Genomic DNA, 22175 nt, shown 5'->3' on the forward strand with positions numbered 1-22175 from the left:
AACATTTTTCCTAGCTAAGAAACCTGCAAGTATTAATTGCATTATTTCTCATTAATAATATAATTGAAAAATAATTAATTCAAATACATAAGGCTGACCTGGTTGGGTGGGTGAGGGGAATGGTATTTTCAAAGTGAAGTGAGAGGGCGACCAAATAAATGTGAAATGTCAATGCTGAACGATGGTTCTCTCTTTAATTTATTATGATAAATACAAAACATTGACGAAGAGGCCTTAATTAAGATGACTTTTACAAAACCCTATAATAATAATAATAAATATCTAATTAATTGTCAATCCACTAGCCACTGCTTGCTGCGGTAGTACTGTTATAAATATGGGGCAAGAAACAGGAGATGTACCACAGTCGAGCTCGAGCTCCCTCGCTCAGTGCTACTGCTTACAAAAACAAAAGGAAGGGAATAGCGCGGGTGGCGCGTGCAATAGCTCGAGCTCCTCCGCTCCTCCCTTATTGCATCGATCGATCCAACGAGTTACGACTGACGATGGATCCTTGCCGGAGTACTGAGTAGAGAAACAGAATAGTACTACTACTAACTAAATATAGTATGGTATGGATTTTTCATCACTTCCTCTCTTGTATTCTAGTGCGACAACGACTGTTGTAACCACGACCCTGGTTGTGGTTGTCTTTTATGGGCTTTATTGGATCGGATGGAACAACGGCGTCGTCGGCAACTACAAGAAGAAGAGGGATCAAGCACGCCCACGTCCACCCGAGCCCCCCGGTGCATGGCCCATATTCGGCCATCTTGCTCAGCTAGGTGGGCCCAAACCACTGTTCCGTACCTTGGGTGACATGGCCGACAGAAACGGTCCGGTGTTCATGCTCCGGTTCGGTATGTACCCTACCCTGGTCGTGAGCCGTTGGGATGTGGCAAGAGAGTGTTTCACCACCAACGACAGGGCTCTGGCCAGTCGTCCAACTAGTGTCGCCGGGAAATACCTGTCCTACGGTGGTGCTATCATCGGGTTTGCTCCATACGGTGCCTACTGGCGAGAGATACGCAAGATTGCCACACTGGAACTCCTCTCTAACCGTCGGATAGAATCGCTGAAACACATTCAGTTCGCAGAGGTAGGGACATGCATCAGAGAGCTGTACGAGCTGTGGATGAGGAAGCAAAGGCGTCCCTTCACGGTGGAAATGAACCAGTGGTTCGGGGACCTGACCATGAATGTTATCGTTAAAATGGTTATCGGAAAGCGATATTTCAACACCACCGACCCATCGGACGAGGACAAGGAGGCCCGTCAATTTCGAAGGGCAATCATCGAGTTCTCTAAACTGGCAGGGGTCTCAGTGGCATCGGACGCCATCCCATTTCTGGAATGGATGGATTTACAAGGGCACAAGAGTGCCATGAAGAAGGCGTCCAAGGAAATGGACTCCATCGCCGTTGGCTGGCTGGACGAGCACCGCGACCGCAGGCGCGGAAACAGAAACAGAGATGATCAGCAACAGGACGACGACTTCATGGATGTTCTGCTTTCAATACTAGAGGAGGATACTCACCTCTCCACCTACGATCGCGATACCGTTGTCAAGGCCACCGCCCTCGTACGTACCTCTCTCTCTCTCTCGGGTGTCAATTATACTGGGACCAGGTCCAATTCAATAAATGTTTTGGACCAATTTTGACTGCTCCAATTCAATGCCTCCGTGCCCAATCTATTCAAATTTATTTTGATGTAGATTAGTTTAATCCAAACCCGGTCCATTGAATTAGAGCAGATAGTGGCTTAATTCAACCCAATTTAATATAAATTTGTTATAGACAGACCAGATCCAATCCAATCTAATAAATATTTTAGAAAGAATTGGTTCAATTCAATATGTCTTATTGATTCGTCCAAATTGTTTTTAAATTGGACGGACAAAACCGGTCCATTAACACTCTTATATGTACCCTATTCGTGCCGATTATTATACCTAATTATATCTAGTTAGAATTACGATATAGCTAAGTTAATATTTCATTATCGTTAATTTGTTATAACTTACAAGAGAATCCACAAATTAATTAAGCTTACTAACTTCATTCTTATTATTCCATAAAATTTTGTTAATTTTACTGCAAGACCTGAAGCCTAGCTCGATCCATATATAATTCCTTAATTTTCCCTGTCTACGCACTTTATTCATTTATTTCTCTTTCTTAATTATATTTACAATATAAAATTAAGTTGCGATGAGACCGTGGAAAAAAAAAAAAAGATTGATTGAACTGCTAATAAATAATAATCCTCCATTAATTCTTGGCTACAATAAGTAATACAACAGACAATTCTACAATAGTTTAATTAATTAACTCAAATATATATTTTTAATATACGTGGATGCAACTTGATGGAATGTGATTGGACAAGCAGGCTCTGATCTTGGCTGCCAGTGAAACTACGGCAATCACCTTATCATGGGCGCTCTCCTTGCTGCTGAACAACCGGCACGTGTTGACAAAAGTCCGGGATGAATTGGAGAAATGTGTTGGGAAGGATGGAGAAGTGAAGGCGGATGATATAAAGAACCTGGTGTACCTGCAAGCAGTTGTGAAGGAAACACTTCGCTTGTATCCTCCGGGTCCACTCTCCGTACCACATGAGGCTATCGAAGACTGCTGCGTACACGGCTTCAAGGTCCCAGCAGGGACGCGTGTTTTGGTTAACCTTTGGAAGATACAACGCGATCCTACGCTGTCGTCCGACCCTTCCCAGTTTCGTCCAGAAAGATTTCTCACCGTCACCGGGGCCGGCAGCACCACCCACATCAACGTTGATGTCCGTGGTCAACACTTCGAGTTGATTCCGTTTGGGTCGGGCAGAAGAATTTGCCCAGGGATTTCATTTGCTCTTCACACCATACACATGACGCTTGCCCGCTTAATTCATGAGTTTGAGCTGGGGACACCCTCCCAAGCACCTGTCGACATGACCGAGGGTTCCGGTTTGACCATGCCCCGAATTACGCCATTGCAAGTCATTTTCACCCCACGCCTTCCTTTCCTTCAAGTTCAATATAATAACACCAACCAGTAGACAAAAATTTGATCTTTGAATAATGGAAACACCTCACAACTCTCAACCTCCTTATATTTTACTACTAAAAGATAAAATAATAAGTTCTTCATCAGTTTAGCCATTTCACCTGTTAGTGCTCTCTCTCCCTCTCTTCTTATTTCTCCTAGTAATCTACCTGTATATATAGTTTGGAAATTGTAAATAAAATTATTGATATAAATCAATTGGGGCAATGGAGCGTGTTCGGTTTCTGTATTCTGCTAGCTTGGGCCAGCTGTAAATGCCGCTCGTTTATCCAAATTTGGTGGATTCGTTTCCAATAATGGTGATCTGAATTGGATTCATTTATAATTGCAAGAATTCACCGCACCCGTAAAATATAATTCCATTCGGCATTCGGCTTGAAGATATATGATTATATAAACTTAAATAGAACTAATATTATCATATCACGTTTGCAATTACAGAGTTATTTATCCAGGTAAATACACTTATCAGGTAATTATTTTTAAGAAAATATTTATTTTTAAAAAAATATTTATCCAGGTAATTGTATTTACCCAAGTTCTTTTATTTTTTATGTAAATAAGGTAATAACCATTTTATCCATATAAAACCATTATTACAAAGAGCATTTTTGTCCCTTTCAAATGTTGGCAACTTCCCTTCAAGGTGGAAAGAACATGGGATTTTTTGTCATTGGGAATCAAAATCCCATTGACCAACTTTCCCCCCTATCAAAATCCAGAAAAATAACACCTCCATAATGTAATTCATACTTATCTATATTTTCCTCTTTAGCTCTTTCATTTCCCATTTAATAAGCTGTAAGATCAATGTTTTGAAAACTGACCCAAAGTAAGATCCACTTTCACCACTAATTTTTAGGTCAACAGTTTGATAGTTCAATTCAAAAGGATGGACTTAGGGGTGGGGTATTCATGGGTTGGTTTCGTTCAGTTTCAGGCTATTTAGTCAAATGAATAAATCTAGTTGGGTTGGGGAGTTAGTGGCTTGAGACCGACTGACCAAGGGTGAAAACCAGCTATCTCAAGTTGTATCAGTTTGAATTGCTTTTTGATGTGGGTTATCTTGGCCCAGCCCAGCCCATAACGTCTGACAGTGTCAGCCACAGCAGGAGGGAGCTCTGCTGCCATCGTACGGAACCAACCGCATGATGGTCAAATGTACTTACCAGGGCCTACCGTCTGACCTCATACGACTCTCATCCGAGGCATTCATCTTCACCTACCTCCAATAGCTCAAGTATAAATAAGAGGTAACTCACCCTTAAAGGGGATCCGAAATAGAAAAATCCTAACACTGCTTACTCATTTACACCTTGCACCTACCTTGCCTCCTTAGCATTTACTCTGGTGGAGATCTAGAGCATCCGAGGACTATCTCCAAGACCTGGCTTGCACCCTCTCCTACTTTAGGCCCCATACTAACTTGAGTGTCGAAGCCTCTACCTCGAGTACCTGCTCGAGGCCTTTGACATTAATTGTCTTGCAGTATCTTTGGTCACAAGGGACTTCACCTCGGCCTACAGTCTTCGGCTACCACGGTCCTTGGAAGGAATACCTCGCCTCGGCCTACAGTCCTTGGCTTCAGAGCACCTCTTCCGAGGCCTCGAAGTTGTCAACCAACATTCATAACCTGTAGAGTGAATTTACCTCATTGCCGTCGGCCAATCCGTGCGGCAACAATTGGCGTCGTCTATGGGAAGCGTTGCTAAGACGACCCTCACTTTAGGATAAAAAAGAAAAGAAACAACATACTCTAAATCCAAGCCCTCTTAAGCTTTAAAGCCATGGTGCGGAGAACCTGGAACAATCAGAACCTTGTCACCTTTGAATAGTTACAGGCTATCCTCATCTAAACTACCTTACTCAACGCGTAGAAGAAGTTTGCCCCCGAGCAGGAGGCCCCTCTCCAGGCGACCGCCCCACTGGGGTGTTAGAGGATCAGGGCCGACATTAGCAGGTCGAGCCACCAGCCCTCAGCCTCAGTAACTCTCTAGCCGATCCATCAGAATCGGGCAACAATCGTCCCCTGGATTCACCACGAAGGAACATCTGTCCTCCTAGCCGAAGGGAAAGCATGCCCGTTCAATATGAAGATAGTCATCAACCTTTAGAGAAACACCACCGCCACTGGAGGGAGGTCCCCCGGGACGACAATGGGCATCTCTGCCACCCTGGAGTTCGCTCCCGAGGCAAGAACCGATTGCACACCACCCTCTCCCATCTCGGATCTCTAGGATGTTTTGAATGATCGTCACGCCCACAGAGGAGCGTGCGATCCTGTCTCAGAGTATTTGGGAGTCCGAGCCGACACGGACTGGGTTCACGAGGACAGAAGTGGGGCCCATGCTCGTGCTGACCCGGGGCTTGCCGAGTTGTGAGCCGAGATTGGGGCCGTCAAGGACGAGCTCCGCCAGGTTAAGGAGAGTCAAGCCGACGCCTCAACCAGTCACGGCAACTCCGTTGGCCGCATGAACGCATTCACCACGGAAATCATTTAGGAGCCTCTTCCCCCACACATCAAGGCTCTCACACTGGAAATGTACGACAGGAGCACCGACCCCGATGACCACTTGTAGGGTTTTAGGGCGCTCATGATATTGTACGTGTATTCCAACGCCTTGACATGCCGGACCTTCCAGGCCACCTTTAGGGGGGCCGCTCGACATTGGTTCTCCATCCTCCCTCCTTGATCAATCAGCTCGTAGGAGAAATTTACAACCTTGTTCCTCGCTTGCTTCATTAGTGGTAGACAATGCTAGAAGAGCATAGTCTCTCTGGTGTCGCTCAAACAGGAGCCAGGTGAAAAGCCTGTGGTCCTATATTGACCGCTTTAAGAAGGAAGAGCTTGAAGTTTGAGACCTCGACCCTATGGTCTCCATGCAAGCAGCCATCAACGGACTCCGCCCGACTCAGCCCTCAATTTTTCGGTTGCTAAGACCTCACTAAAGACTAATTTCGAATTCCTCAAGAAGGCCCAAAAATATAATCGTGACTAAAGAGGCTTCAGTCGGGGATAACCAAGAAAGGGCAGTCGACCGACAAGACGGGCCCCCAGAGAAGAAGAGGAAAGGCAGGAACCAGCGCCACCCCTGCAACCATGGTGGCAAAAACAACAAGAAGCCAGCTCCAGCCTTGTCTTACAAGGACTACACGCCACTCAACTCCACCAGCACTCGGATACTGATGCAGATCGGGGAAGAGAAGTTTGTGAAGTGGCCAACGAAGCTAAAGTGGAACCCCAAGAGGGGAACCCTACGAAGTACTGCAAATACCACCGCGGCACTGAGTATGACATTGAGGATTGCTACGATCTAAAGAATGAAATAGAGTCCCTTATCCGCCGCGGGCACCCCAAGCAGTTCGTCAGAGGAGAGGTTGGCGCCTCGTCCTTCCAATAGTAGCAGTATTAGCAAGTGGTAGGTGTCATCGATGGGGGCATAGCATCGGGTGGAGCCTTGGTCTCAGCTCGAAAAGCCTACGCCAGGCAGCTTAGCATCCAAGAGCTACCCTGAAGAAGCACAAGTACCTGGACGCTCCGTAAAGGCCGAGCTATCCACATGACCTCATCTTCACCAATGAGGACTTAGAAAGGGTCGCAGTCCCCTACGACGATGCCCTCATGGTCACCGCCATCATCTCCAATTTTATGGTGAAGAAGATCTTGGTGGGTAGTGGCTCGTTATCTTATATCCTTTTTTACGACACCTATGAGATAATGAAAAACCCGCCAGAGCGGCTCCAGCCCGTCGACGTTCCCCTTGTTGGCTTCTCCGACAGCGTCATCAGGCTGGAAGGAAAAATTACTCTACCCATCACGATAGGGACAGCACCACACCAGGTGACCTGGATGCATGAGTTCCTAGTGGTGAAGGTTGTCTCACCCTACAACGCAATAATGGGGAGACCAACCCTTCATGCACTAGGGGCAGCCCTGTCCACTTATTACCTAGCCCTCAAGTTTCCCATCGAGCACGGCGTCGGAGCTGTTCGTGGGAACCAGCAGATCGCCTACCAATTCTATGTGGCGGTGCTAAAAGGAAAGAATAAGGAGACCCTATTACTAAAAGGCCTTGACCTCTGGGAAGAGCCAACGAGCCGAGGCCAGCTAGCCAAGGACCTCGTCTCGGTTCTCCTGGATGAGTCAACCCTAGAAAAGGTAGTCCATGTTGGGTCCAACCTTCCCCCTGAACACCTATCTGAACTGGTAAGTTTCCTTAGAACTAATGCCAACGTATTTGCTTGGTCCACCACGAACATGCCTGGAATTGACCCATCGGTCATTACTCACAGGTTGAGCATGGACCCGAGCTCTAGGAGTTCGGGAAAAGAAGAAGAGCTTTACACCTTAACGATGGAAGGCCATAGGAGAGGAAGTTGATAAGCTACTCGACATCGGCTTCATCCATGGAGTACATTACCCCAACTGATTGTCTAACGTGGTTTTAGTAAGGAAATCTAATGGGAAATGGTAGATCTGTATTGACTTCACATACCTTAACCAAGCTTGCCCGAATGACAGTTTTCCTATGCCGAGGATAAACCACCTCGTCAATGCCACTGCAGGGTATGTACTACTTAGCTTCATGGATACCTTCTCTTGGTACAACCAGATCCGGAAGCACCCCGACGACGAGGAGATGACCTCGTTCATCACTAAGCATGGCACATACTGCTACAAGGTAATGTCGTTCGGCCTTAAGAATGCAGGGACACCTACCAGTGCCTTGTCAATAAGGTTTTCAAGAATCAGATGGGGAGGAACATCAAAGCCTACGTGGATGACATGGTGGTGAAGAGCCTGACGGCCGAAGCTCAACCCGAGCAAGTGTGCCTTCGGAGTTACCTCTGAAAAATTCTTAGGCTTCGTCGTCACTCAAAGAGGCATTAAAGCCGACCTAGACAAGGTACATGCCATACTAGACATGGTACCCCCTCGATCAGTAAACAAGACCTAGAGACTCACCGGTAGGATAGCAGTTAGCAGACCGTTTCATGTCAAAGTTGGCATGCCACTGCCTTCCCTTCTTCCATGCCATTAAGAAGCTAAAAAAATTTCAGTGGATGGAGAAGTGTCAACGTGCTTTCGACGAGCTCAAGTTACACCTTGCCTCACCCCCGCTCCTTGCTCGTCCAACACTAGGGGAAACTCTATATTTGTACTTGTCAGCTGGAGAAGAGGCCGTCAGCTTGGTCCAATTGAAAGATGACAGAGTCCAGAGACCTGTATACTATGTCAACAAGGTCCTCTGTGACGCCGAAACCAGGTACTTCGAAGTGGAAACGCTCGCCTACACCCTTGTTACCTCGGCTAAAAAGCTCAGGCCGTATTTCCAATCCCATACCATCGTGGTCCTCACCAAGCCAAAGACTTCGGGATGCCTGATTAAGTGGGCAATCGAATAGTCAGATTTTGACATCCAATACCAATCGGGGCCCATGATCAAAGCGCAAGCCTTATCTGACTTTGTAGGAGAATTCACCTTCATCAGGCCCCTCAGCTAGCCTCCCGAATACGAATGAGAAGAAGCATACCCGGTTGAGGAGCCCCCCCCCCCCACATGGAGAGTTCTTGTCAATGGTTCATCCAACGCCAAAAGGAGTGGAGTGGGCCTCATCCTCCTCACCCCCGACGGTGTCGTCACAGAGTATGCGCTGAGATTCGAGTTCCTTGCATGCAACAAAGAAGTCGAGTACGAAGCCCTCTTGGCAGGGTTACAACTTGCTAGAGATCTCGGCTCTAAGCACATCCAAGTCCTCAATGACTCATAGCTGGTGGTGAATCAAGTCAACGGTGAGTACGAGGCCAGAGAACAAAGCATGGCTAAGTACCTTTCCAAGGTTAAAGAGTTAGCCTGCCACTTCCAACATTTCTCCTTGCAGCAAGTCCCGCGAGTCGAGAACACCCGTTTCGATGCCCTCTTCAAATTGGCAAGCCCTCCATAGAGGACATCCAAATCCTCATCATAGAGGCCGAACCGTCTTGAATAGACCCTATCATCGACTTCCTACTGAAGGGGAGGCTACCCGACAACAGGAACGAAGCCAGAAGACTCCGATGTTAGGCAGTACACTACACCCTACTGGAAGGTAAATTGTATAGGAGATCATTCATCGTGCCTTACCTCTAATGCCTCCGCCAGGAGGAGGGCGAGTACATGCTCCAGGAAATTCACAAAGGCATATGCGGCAACCACCTAGGCGGCTGAACCGCAACCCAGAAAAAATTAAGGCAAGGGTACTTCAAGCCAACCCTTCACAAGGATGCGGAGATGCAACCAATGCCAAAGAATTGCTAACCTTTGTCGTCAACCAGCCACCATCCTTTCGGCCCTCAACAACCCTAGGCTCTTCGCCAGGTGGGATATGAACCTCCTCAGCCCCTTCCCTCAAGCAACATGGGGCAGGAAGTACCTCGTCGTTGCAATGGATTACTTCACCTAGTGGGTGGAGGCCGAACCCCTAGCCACTATCACACCATGGGAAATTCAGAACTTTTTTTAGAAGAACATTATTTGCCGCTTCGGCCTCCCCCAAATGCTGGTCATAGACAATAGAAAACAGTTTGATGATGCTAAATTCCGAGAATGGTGCACCTCACTCGGAATTAGACAACAGTACACCTCGGTGGGCTACCCCTAGACGAACGGCCTGGCTAAGGTTACGAACAAAACCATCCTAGACGGACTAAAGACTAGGTTGGATAGAGCTAAAGGCCTGTGGGCCAACAAACTACACAGTGTCCTCTAAGAGTATCGATCCACACCACAAACTGCCATGGGAGAACTCCTTTCGGCTTGACCTATGGTACGGAAGCAGTGATCCCAACAGAAATCAACCAACCAATGCTTCGGATCGAAGGGTATACTAAGGTCAAGAATGACGAGGTGCTTAGAACGAACTTAGACCTACTGAAAGAAGCCCAAGAACAAGCACAGATTAGAATGACCGCCTATCAGCAGCAAGTGGCCCGCTACTATAACTCTAGGGTGAAAGAAAGGCACTACATAGAGGGAGACCTTGTCCTCGAGTAGGTCATGGTCCCCGAACCTGGAGTGTGAAAGTTGGGCCCCTACCTGATTAAACAAACTCTCATCCCCAACACATTTCAGTTGGAAAATCTGGATGGAAGACCCATCCCTCGGACGTAGAACTCAGAGAACCTCCAGATGTACAACAAATGAATGTAATTTTTTGACCAAGTAATGAATGAATGAAGCAAAGTTCCTTTTCACCTCGGATGATCGAATGAATGAATCCTAAGTCCAAAAATACCCACAACCTCGAGACCTGCCAACATGGGAAGCCCTCCCCTGAAGGACGAACCCTCGACACGGGCCATTGTGGAAAATAGCACCTCACCCATGACATACACACCAGGGCAAAAGGCATGTTATGCCTCGTCACCTCGGAGCGTGGTGACCCCCTTGACTATCCGCACTTAGCGCAAAGAAAATAGCGAGATAGAGCCCTCGGCTTCACCGGTGGGATGCCTTGGCCTCCCTCGAGAAAACACTTGGTAAGAACGAGTTAGGGGAACTGCACCACATTGGTGCTGCTCCACCTTGGCTTTTCGTCCACCCAAGAGCCTCGGTGGCATACCTCGGCCCTGGACCTCGGCTATGGCGCCAGGTCCTTTCAGCCTTGCCTAAGATAACACAAGGAATTTGGGAGCCAGGTGAGCCCCACTTCAGTCGTGTGACTCCGCCTCGGCTCCCAATGTCCCAATTACTTGAGGCGAGCATGCAAATAAACAAGTAATATGAATGAATCATGTGTGGCTTGTGTATCATGGTCTTGATTGTTCGGAGGGGCAAGGACCTCTCACAAAAAAAAAATAGAGAAGAGAGAAAAGGGAAGAGACAGCATGCATAGAGCACAGTAGATACAAAAAATGGCTTCATTCATTACTCGTTATGGTCTTATATAGCCTTTACAAAAGTTTTGTATTTCCTTCACAAAACGAAAAAGAAGAAAAACAAACAACAATGTATTACAAGAATTGAAAAAAAAGGGAAATATACGCCTGCACCTCGTCATTGGCAAGAGAGGGAACGGAGTCTTCAACCGGTTGTGCCTCGGCAGGTGCATCGGGGATCACTTGCAGCCTCTCAACGTCAAAATCTGGCAGCACCAGTTGGAGTGCCTTCTTGGTATCTTCAATACCGTCGAGGTAAGATGACGAAGCATACTCTGCCTGTGCATCCAGGTAGTCGGAGGACTTCTTGTACACCTCCACCACCTCAGTCGGTGTTGTCTTTGACTGTTCTGTTGAGGCTAGGGCTTCAACAGCTTTTGCCTCTGCCTCGGTAGCCTTCTTCTCAGCCTCAGCTGCTCGTCTCTCCTCTTCCGTAATGATGCTTTTCTACCAAACCCGCTCCATTTGCTCTTTGCAAAGCCCTTGTTGTGCCTCCTTCCATTGAGCCTCGAGGCACTCCCAAACTGATTGCTCATCCAAGAGCAGCTTTCAAAATTTCTAGTATTTGTCCTCGACGGAGGTAGCTGCCTTCTGGAGCTTCTCCTCAGTGGACTTCTTCTCCTTCTCTACCTTGTCAATGTAAGACATGGCCAGTCTTGTTCGGTCCCCCAAACAGACGAAGTGCAAACAGACATGCAACAACCCTAGTTAGCAAACAAAAGGGTAGGGAGAGAAGAAAACATGAAGCCGAAGAACTTTTTACCTAAACCAAGTGATACAGGCCTTCATCGTAAATCGCCTTGGGGTCGCTTTGCAGTAGACGGTAATGATCCCTCAGCAGGATGGCCCCGCTCACCAGCTCCTGGCTGACCCCCTCGTCTTGAATGGAGTCCCCCTCTCAGAGCTACCATTGTGGGCAGAAGATCTTCCCGACTCTCTTGGGGAGCCCCTGTACTGATAGAGGGGCTGATGAAAGCCCAGATTGGTGCTCCCCAAGCATGGACCACCACACCATCTTCTTGGCTTGCCTGTCAATGTTGGCCACCTTCCGCGGCACTTCCTCCCTCGGTGTGTCTACTGCATGCCTCTTCTTACCCACCCTGGGCCCATTTGTGGGCTTTTTTGGTGCCTCGGTCCCGGTGGTGGGCTTCTTCGGCACCTCCGCAAGTTTTTTGGCCCCCTTTGAGGGCCTCTTCATCCCACCAGTGACTTCTTGGGGTGCCACCACCGGCTGCTTCCCCTTGGCAGGGACCTGTGGACTTTCCCCCTTCGCTGGGGTAGGGGGCAGCTTCATCGCCGGGCCTCTTCGTCGTTTGCCCTCAAAATTTCTTCCCGGCTTGCTTTGCCTAGGCCTTCTCCAACAAACGTTGCTTGGCATCCATTGACACTTTTGCAAAACAACAAAGGAAAATAGTTACTACATTAAAGTGAAAAAGAAAAGAACGTAGAAGACACACTAACCACAGAACCTCTCCTACCGAGGGGGGCTGAGCTAATCCCGGCAAATACTAGGGGGACCTCCTCCTCCACTAATGACTTCGCCTGGAATGTCCCCATCACAAGCAGGTGAGCTATAGCTGTAGCCTCTTCATCTCGGAGCGGTGGAGGACATCTCTCGACGACGAAACAGGCCTCCCCCTAGTCGGACCTGAACTACCAGCCCTCAGGACAGGAGATGTAGAAGAACTTATCCTTCCACACGTGGACGGATGGGGGGTTATGCATAGGTTTCCCCCTTCTCGGGTGGAAGTAATACATGTTGGCCTTGGAAGCATGCTTCCTCGACACGAACATGGCACGAAACAGCATCAACATCAACTCCACGGCCCTGAGCCGAGCCGACACCATCATCGCCATGATGGTCCTAAGGGCGTTGGGTACAAACTAGCTGATAGTGATGTCGTACCACTCCAGCAACTCGGAGATGAAGGGAGGGGAAACCTAAGGTCGGACTCCAAAAAATGTTGGTAGACACAAATTTCCCCCTCCTCAAGGGTCTATGACCGATAGCCCACATCGAAGACCCTTAGGTCATAAGACTGGGGTATGTGGAACTCCTCACCAGGGATTTGACCTGGCACACATCCACGGAGATACCAAGCTCTGAATGTGGGACACCAGCGTCAGCCACCCTTCGGGCAGGACTCCCTCCCACTAGTATGGCGATGAGTTCCACAACATCATCCTCGGAGAGAGGAGACCCCTCGGCAATGCCGAGGCGGCACTTTCATGGGGAGAGTCACTCCCCCGGTGACTGCCCTCGACACCCCCTGAGGTTAACCTTTCCCTGAAGACGGCCACCTCCCGACAAAGGGGCACTACGACTAAGGAACCTAGGGAAGACAGGGGAGAGGGGGTTGCAAGAGAGCTCCCTCCCAAGATGTACGGGAGTTCATGGCATTCGGGGCCAGAATCTGAAAATGACATATTCAATTACCTAAAAGAGGGTGAAATGTTCCAAAGAGAGGAAGAAATAGGAAAGTCTTGGAGAATTGAGAGTTGGGGAGCTGCATTCACTCGAGAGCAAGGGCGTCAAAGCTCAAATGAAGGAGAAAGTCACTGCCAGGGTCCCTATTTAAAAGAAAATAGGCAGCCTGGATCTCTCCGAATCCGACGGCTGAGACGAATCTGCTCCCACCGTCAAACTGTTATGCGCCACCTGGTGCTCGGCCTCGAAAGATGAAACGACACCCAAAGCAACGATTCAGATCGACGCATATCCAACGGATGTGGGATCCCTCCATTTCTGCAAACCAATTCCACCGCACCTCCTAGCACATGCCCTCGGAAGGCAAAACGATGTTGGGTGGATCGCGAAAATTGCCCGCGGCAGCCCGTTGAGCAAACCGCAGGGCCCGCCCATCGTGAACCACCAGGCAGAACGCTCAACCCGACAAATGCACAACCACTAGAATAACCATCCCCCGCGGTAGCCCCCTAACGCGACCTGCTCAAGCATGATACGGAACACTTCCACCAAACTGAGGCGTCCACACCACACGTGTTTTCGAACCAAAGAGGAACAACACACAAGACGAAAATGACGCCACTGCAGAGCACCCCTTGATTGACGAATCCAAAGGTATAGCGACCACTACTAATGACCGAAGCCGATGCCTTACCTTAACTACTACCCTCGTTGCCAACCGAAGCCAAGGCCTTGTCTCAACCACGGGAGTGGGGGGCAAATGATGTGTGTTAGCTTGGCCTAGACCACCACGGGCTGGGAGGCCCAACCCACTAATTTCTGGTAGCGTTAGCCACAGCAAGAGGGGGCCCTGCTGCCTTTGTACGAACCAACCGCATGACGATCAAACATACCTACCAAGGCCTATCGCCTGACCAAGTGCGGCTCTCATCCGGGGCGTTCATCTTCACCTACCTCCAGCACGTTCAAGTATAAATAAGAGGTAACTCCCCCTTAAAGAAGATCCGGAACAAAAAATCCTAACATTGCTTACTCATTTACTCCTTGCACCTACTTTGCCACCTTAGAATTTACTTTGGGAGATCTGGTGCATCTGAGGACTATCTCCAAGACCTGGCCTACACCCTCTCCTACATTAGGCCCCGTACTAACTTGAGCGTCAGAGCCTCTGCCTTGGGTAACCGCACGAGACCTCTGACATTCCCTGCCTTGCAGTTTCTCTAGTCACCAGTAGACCTGTTCATGGGCCGGGTGGCCCGACGGGGCGGCCTGGCCCGGTCCCTGGACGGGCTTGAATAGGTATATAGGCCCGCGGGCTTAACCTCGGGCCAAAAAGCCCAGCCCATAATAAATTCGAGCCGGGCTCAAGATTTGCCAAAATAACTCGCCCCAAGCCCGGGTCGGCCCGACCTATAAATAAACCTAGAAAACCTAGTTGAATACCCCTCTTTTTTTCACCTCTTTCCCTTCGTTTTCTAACCAAATTCTTCTTCTTCACATCCTCTTTCCCTTCTTTATATATATATATATATATATATATATATTTTTTTTTTTAATATAAATAAATTTTGAATTTATATATTTTTTAATGTAAATAAATTTTGATTTATATTGATTATTGAATAGGGAAATTTTCTAATTTTTTTATTAGGTCAGGCTTCGGGCTCGGGCTTTTTATTAGGGCCGAGCTTGGGCCCAAGTTGTAGGCCCGTTGGTCGGGCCGGGCTCGGGCCTAACATATTTCTATTAATGAATAGTAAAATCTCGGCCCGGCCCAGCCCATGAACAAGTCTAGTCACCAGGGACTTCGCCTCGGCCTACAGTCTTCGGCTACCATGGTCCTCAAAACGAATACCTCGCCTCGGCCTACGGTTATCGGCTTCGACTCACCTCTTCCGAGGCCTCAAAGTCTTCGACCAATGTTCGAAACCTGGAGAGTGAATTTACCTCGTTCCCCTCAGCCAATCCGTGCAGCAACAATTTTCAATTTCGTTAGTCGGTTCAAAAGATATAAATTTAAAAATAATATTTAAATTTATGAATTGTAGTGGTATTATTAATAAATCAAATTAAAATAAATTAAATTTATAATATAAAATATTTTAAACTAGGAAATATGGTTGGAATTTTCCCACTTTCCCTTATAAAAAATATAATTTAAAATATAAAATATTAATATGTATCTATAGTCAGGTAAAATTGGTTTTGGTCTATTTACAAATATCCAAACCAAAACCGACCTAACCTCTCGAATTAGCATAAAAGTTTAACCAAAACCCACCAAAATAATTAAAAAACCAATCAACACAGGTTGGATTGATTAGTTTCATTGGTTTGGTGAACAGTCCTAGATGGTTCACTGTAATTTAAAAAATAATTAAAATAAAAATAACCAAAAACCATTGTTTAAATCAAAGATATTGAGAGTTTGACTGGGCCCCAGGTCAATAAATTTTGCTGACTAAGTCAACTATTTTCGGCAAAGAAACAGTTTCAAAGGTGAAATGAAACCAGTTTCCAGGGCAAATGGTTCGAAAACCATGTTTAAGATGATTATCTATGATGAATTAAATTTGCCTTCGGGCTCTTTCAAAAGAAATACATATATACTTGAAAATTTATATAGTCTATCTATTAGTAAAGTTTGTTCCAACGTTGTGTGTTTTATTGTAGAGCGTGATTGGTTCAAGTTTTAGTTTTAATATGCTTTGCTCATGATATAAAATATGAAGGACAAAGATTTTTTCTATGAACTATGAACTAGATTTCATTGCAGTCTGCAGACTCTCCATAAAAAGGTTTTAACACTAGGTCAAACAAAGAGTAGTGTAATGATGTTTTAGTCGCACACTCGTACTACACATACACAAGAGAGCTCTTTCCAAACTTTTACCAAGTGATGGGCCAAATGGATTTTGGAGTCGCTTTGTTTTGGAGAAAGTAAAATATGGACCAGACAAAGCATGAAGGAAAACAAAATCTTTATGCTGTGTTTGAGTATAAATTTTAACTTAATACTATTTCAAATTTTAGATTATTTTGTTTGATTGCAGTATAAATAAAGTAAATTAAGATATAAAGCGGAATAAAATAAAACTCAAAATAAAATTAAACAAAAATGTGCATTTTTTTTCATTTGCATATGCAAATAAAATTGCACTGCAACCAACCAAAAAATGCAAAGCGAACCAAAACCCACCAAAAGTTTTAGAACTCCAATAAGATTCAAGACCCAAAAACACGAAAGAAAGCCTGCGCTGCACACACCCCATCCCCCGAGACCCAAAAAATCAAGGCTCAGTTTGGGAAGAATATACAAAGAATACAGTGTTAAAACTTTATTTTTTGTATTTTAAACCTTATACCATTACTGTAAAAGTTTGTATGTATACTCTTTACAAACTGAGTCTCATATTTTATATTATTAATTTGTACAATTCCCATGAAAATTAATTTGTATTAGAGGAAATGAAACGTCCAACCAATTTCCAAAAATTCATAAAAATATCTTCTACTTGCTTCTCCCAGGAGCCCTAGTCTGTTGCTGAAACCTCTGGGCCTCTGGCTCGACTACCACCAACCAAAGTGGTAACCCCCGACAACACCTTATCATTGGGTGCGGGGCCTGTTCTCTGGGTTCTGTATTTTACTCGCTATTCAGCCAAACCTTCACATTTTTATTTTATTGGGAAAGCGCCATCCTTCTGCCAAACTAGATTAACGCTAAGATCCGACTAGATCTTCTCAAAGATAACGATCACGTCTTCAGCAGAAAAAACGCTTGCAACAGATTTTGAAGCCAACTTGCCCCTGAGAGAGCCTTTGGGCCGGCCTATAACCCTTGGACCATGAAGAAAATAGTGTTGGGCCTTTCTTGGCCCCAAATCCGGCTGCTTCAAACGGTCCCTTGTTGAGGTAATCGGGACGTTCAACCTGGGCCCAACTTCTTTTAGATTGGACGTTAGGGGCCTTTGCAAATGCCACGTAACCATTAGTAATTACTCCTTAATTTATTTTGACAAAGCATGTAGGTCAACCGCCATAAACGTGTCCAGCCCAAAAAACTCTCTCAACAGCAACAGCACAGGCTGTTGGCCCCCAACAGCCAAAGGCACTACTGTCGTGTACTGGGAATATCTATCTCTCCATAGATGATAAGGGAAATATTTCTTAGTGCAGCTGTAGTGTCCACCAGTAGTAGGGAAGTGCCTATGGAACCAAATCCATTGAAGACTTTAATCTTTTCATCACAAAACCAAGAAGAAAATGTTAAATACTAAAAATAGAACTAGAGGAAAAATTGATGGTCCGTTTGGTTTCTTGTAATAGGTGTCTAGAATTGGAATCAAAATGTTCCAAAAGTAATAATAAAATAATAAATTATTAATTATTAAATAACATTAAAATGATAAAGCAAAAATTATGAAATATTAATAAACTAATATAAGAAAATAGTAATAAAATATTATTAATGTAATAAAAACTAATAAAATATGAATTAATATTCACAAATTAATACTAAATACTAAGGCATTAAATATTAAATACTAATAAATTATTAGTAAATGTGTAATAAAATATTCATCATACAGTGCTAATAAAATAATAATAATAAAATATAAATAAACTAATACATAATTGAAATTTTTCTATTGGTTCTAATTCCAACTCCAAATGAACCAAACAACAATAATTGGAATCTGATTATAATTTCCATTTGAACCAAACATGCATCGAAAATAGACAATTCTATTTCCAATTCCAAGGGATTCTGATTCCGGTTCTAATTCCAATTTCGATCGTGAACCAAACATACCCTAATTATTTCCAAAAAAAGAAATAGAAAAAAATAAACACCTTTTAACATGTTTCTTGAATCATGGAAAGATAGAAAGATGTACTTTATCCCGCAGACAAAATAAAGCATGTGTTACCTCCCATGAAAAAGAGAGAGACCATAATTGAATGATGGTATGCGAAAATTGAAAATTTTGAACGGGCACATTTTTCACCAACAAACGAAACAAATAAGCGATTCAAACCAAAGGGGATGTCGTACGTACATTCTCTAAGATTTAGGAAATTAATTAATTATATTTTTACTGTTTCACTTAAAGTATCCTTACTATTTATGACAATGGTCGCGATCATTAAATTAAAATAAAAAATAAAATGTTGAATTTATCCTTCATTATTATTCAAGTTTTCAAAATAAAACTCAATTACTGAAAAAATATCACCACCACCGCCACCGCCGTTGATATCCATTGCCCGCAACCGCCGTCACTACATCAATTATATCTTGTTTCTTTACATGGCATCTCCGGTTGATCAAAGCTGCTGACCAGGAGACGAGATTCGGTCTCTTAGGGTTACTTTGTCGCCAACTCTAACACCTCCATCACCTTCATCTTCCTCTTCTAATGCATATACATAGTCCCTCAAATTGAGCATGCTTTGTTCGCTTCTCGTTGCTTAATCATTAGTTCCTCTTCTCTCCGTCTCGACAACAATGCCTGTCCTGTCGCAAATTGTCCCAAATTCTAGTTAACCTAGGTGCTACTCTAACTCTTCAGTCTTCGCATCAACAGGCAATAACACCAAAACTACCATGCATTCATCATCAAAGATAAGATAGAAAGTCACCCCTCACCAACGATGGCAATTCCAATAAGCTTGATCAACTCCTCGTCTCCTCTGCCATCTACAATGCTGAAGATTTAGGTCCCTTCGTATGCAAAGCATTCGTCTCTGGAAAACCTGAAACTCTCCTCCACCACCTACGCCACTTCGCCGGATCAAAGGAATCAGAGATCAAAGAGGTATGTAAGGCCCATTACCAAGACTTCATCATGGTCGTTGATGATCTTAGATCTATGCTTTTCGACACCGATTCACTCAAATCTTGCGCTCTCCCACTCCAACGAGTTGCTACAGTCTGTCGCTGGTCCGCTTCTCAACTCTCTTGATGCCTTCGTCGAGGCCAGGAACATAAGCCACAATAACAATCCTGCTCTCGACTCTTATCAGACTTGTATTCGACTAATTAAACTCTGCTCCAAAGTAAACATCTATTTGGCAATAATTTATACATGGCCTTGAAGTGCCTAGAAACAATAGAGAGGGATCTTCTCGAGAGAACTCTGTCCTCCACGCTTAGGAGAATGCTCGAGAAGCATTCTTGAGAGAACTCTGGTCCAGGAATTAAAGGTTGGGTTGTCAATTTGTCGGGTTAAACCCGATCGAACCGGGTCGGCTAGGGTGGTTCTAGTTCTAGAAATTATTTGGATGGGTTGATTCTGGTTCTGAAAAAAAAATCCCGATTATTATCTTGTTGGAACCGGGTCCACCTTGTCCTGAACCGATTTGGACCCGACCCCTATATATATAATACAATTATTATTGTTTTTTATCATATTCCTTTTTAGCATGTTTTTTATTGTTTTTAGTAGGATTTTCCTTGCATTTTAGGTTTTTATAGGGTTTTTATTACATTTTTTAGCAAAGGTATTATTAACATACATATCAAAATCGAGTCCATCAAGTTGGACCCGATTGTCCCAAGAACCAATTGGTCTGGTTCTGGGTCCACAATTACAAACCCTATAGGGTATGGATCAGTTCCAAGCCCACAAGTTCTTTTACTGGTTCCAGGACCAGTTCTATCTTGTTTCAACCCATAACTAACCTGCTAACAACCTAATTAAAGGGTGAACATTAATCCACACACCGGAGATGAAGATGTCAATGACAAAAATTGTGCCAAGCTTTCAAATGTCACTGGATTCCAACTCTCTCGATCGCTGCATACTAACAGTTATTGATGTAACCGTTTTTGGTTACGTACCATTTTTTTGTGATGTATAAATTTTTTGGCTAAGTACCTCGTTATTTGACCCAGTGGTGACATGCATGGGTGATGAGCTACTTGGTGGAGGACTGCCTGGTAGCGAGCTCCCGGTGGAGAGCTACTTGGTGACGAATCGTTTGGTGGCGAACTCCCTGGTGGCGAGCTCCTTGGTGGTGAGCTCCCTGGTGGCGAACTGCCTAAAGGCGAGCTCCCTAGTGGAGAGCTATTTGGTGGCGAACTCCTTGGTGGCGAACTGCCTGGTGGACTCGCCATTTGACCTACTCCTATGCGGCCTGCAACTCAGAGGATGGTGGAGCTCCCTGGTGTAGCGCAACCCGACTACCCTCTACATGAGGTGATTTCCTCTCCTTTGTCGGCGGCGGAAGTTGAGGGACCTGCGAGAACTGAATCAGAGGACCTGGGGGTATTTTCCCGGCAGGGACTCTCCGATGCCTAAGTTAACATTCTGATTAGAAACAGTAGAGGTACTTTAAGATAATAGTCAAACTATAGGGGTAGAGTTAGTCAATTAGCTAAGCCTTAGGGGTACTTTAAGAAAATTTCCCTAAAAGTTAAATACCCCAGGCAACAACAACTTAGTCTATTGTATTAAGATTGATTATATTCTTTATACATTTTAAATAAACATTTCATTACCATTATTATATTATAATAATGCATTTAAATAATCTAAAATTTAAAATGACTTTTTATTAAAATTAATTAATAAATATATTATAAGTTTTAAAAATTAGTTAAAGTTTAACTTAATTGATTAAAAAATAAAATTATCATATTAATAATTTCAATTTTCATTCTAAAAATCACTAGACAAAATAAAAATTAATTAATAAGAATAAAAACATTATAATTCATTAATAAAGATGAAAGTATAATTAAACAAGTGGTACTTAATTAAAATAATTACATTGATTTTAAATTGTTAAAATTAGTAAAATTATTATTGTAATTTTAAAATTAATTAATGCATGTCACCATGGATAGATAAATCACCAAAAAATAATGATTGGGTTAGACTCTAATTAGCTCAAGTAAATTTGAAACGCTATAGGGTTCATACTATTTCAATTTTGCATATCAAAGCCATGTGTTCTTACTGCTAACTTTGTATGTATGTATTACATGTTCTTTTCTTAAGAAATAATATATAAAAAAGTGGTTATTCATACTCTAAAACAAAAGCTTTGTGATAATTGTTTATGGTACTTAACTAAAACGAAAACTCGTTTCAAATAATATAGGATCCACAGAGTGGGTTATTATTTAAAATAAAACTTGATTTAATATATTAAATTAAATAACCAAAAAATGTCGATGTTAAACAAAATTTATCAAAATTCTAATCTCCTAATTAATATGGAGTCATTCTCTATTATATATATTAGAACAAAACCCTCATCATAGAGTTTTTCTTTTAACAATTGGTATCTTACTTTTTCAAGAAAGAGCATTTCAAAAGTGATTAATTCCACTTTCAAATATAAACTTTATTCTTGAGAAATGAATGCATCCACTCTTAAAAAAAAAAAAAGTGAATACTTAACTTCACTTGGAGGAAAAAATGCTAACTCTAGAAACATGGCTATTTGCAAAAACCAGTTTTCACTCCAAACTAACTCTACATATATATATCTAATGGCCATCTAAAAAAAAGTATCAACTAAAGGATATAGGAACTATATTAATCTTTGTAGTGTAAATGCTTAAAAAGTGAATATCAAATAAAATGATATTACCAAAATTAAAAAGATAAAAAAACAAAAGGAAATACAGGTATATTTGCCCCTTCCTTGGTACGGAGTTCTTCTCTACTTTCAAATGAAGGTGTGATATAATAATTTTTAGGGTAAATTGTTGAAAGCTCCCATAAAGTTTCTGTCATTATTGAAATAT

General features: G+C 43.9%; 1 protein-coding gene and 1 long non-coding RNA gene across 2 annotated transcripts; one reads left to right on the forward strand and one right to left on the reverse strand.

The window, feature by feature from the left end:
• The first annotated feature begins 360 nt into the window (after positions 1-360).
• LOC148853303 (cytochrome P450 CYP82D47-like) lies at positions 361-3294 on the forward strand. The gene is made up of 2 exons (XM_088982716.1): positions 361-1582; positions 2395-3294. The coding sequence occupies exons 1-2, from the start codon at positions 575-577 to the stop codon at positions 3055-3057; spliced, it is 1671 nt and encodes a 556-aa protein (XP_088838842.1). The 5' UTR covers positions 361-574; the 3' UTR covers positions 3058-3294.
• A 15177-nt stretch (positions 3295-18471) lies between these two features.
• Positions 18472-19565, reverse strand: LOC148853304 (uncharacterized). Its single transcript, XR_016112777.1, has 2 exons — positions 19065-19565; positions 18472-18927 (listed from the first exon to the last, which is right to left on the reverse strand). It is a non-coding gene; the product is annotated as an uncharacterized LOC148853304 (long non-coding RNA).
• Positions 19566-22175: the final 2610 nt, after the last annotated feature.

Source organism: Nelumbo lutea, chromosome 4 (genome assembly GCF_056320005.1).
Source record: "Nelumbo lutea isolate HS-2025 chromosome 4, American lotus-T2T, whole genome shotgun sequence".
NCBI lineage: Eukaryota > Viridiplantae > Streptophyta > Magnoliopsida > Proteales > Nelumbonaceae > Nelumbo > Nelumbo lutea.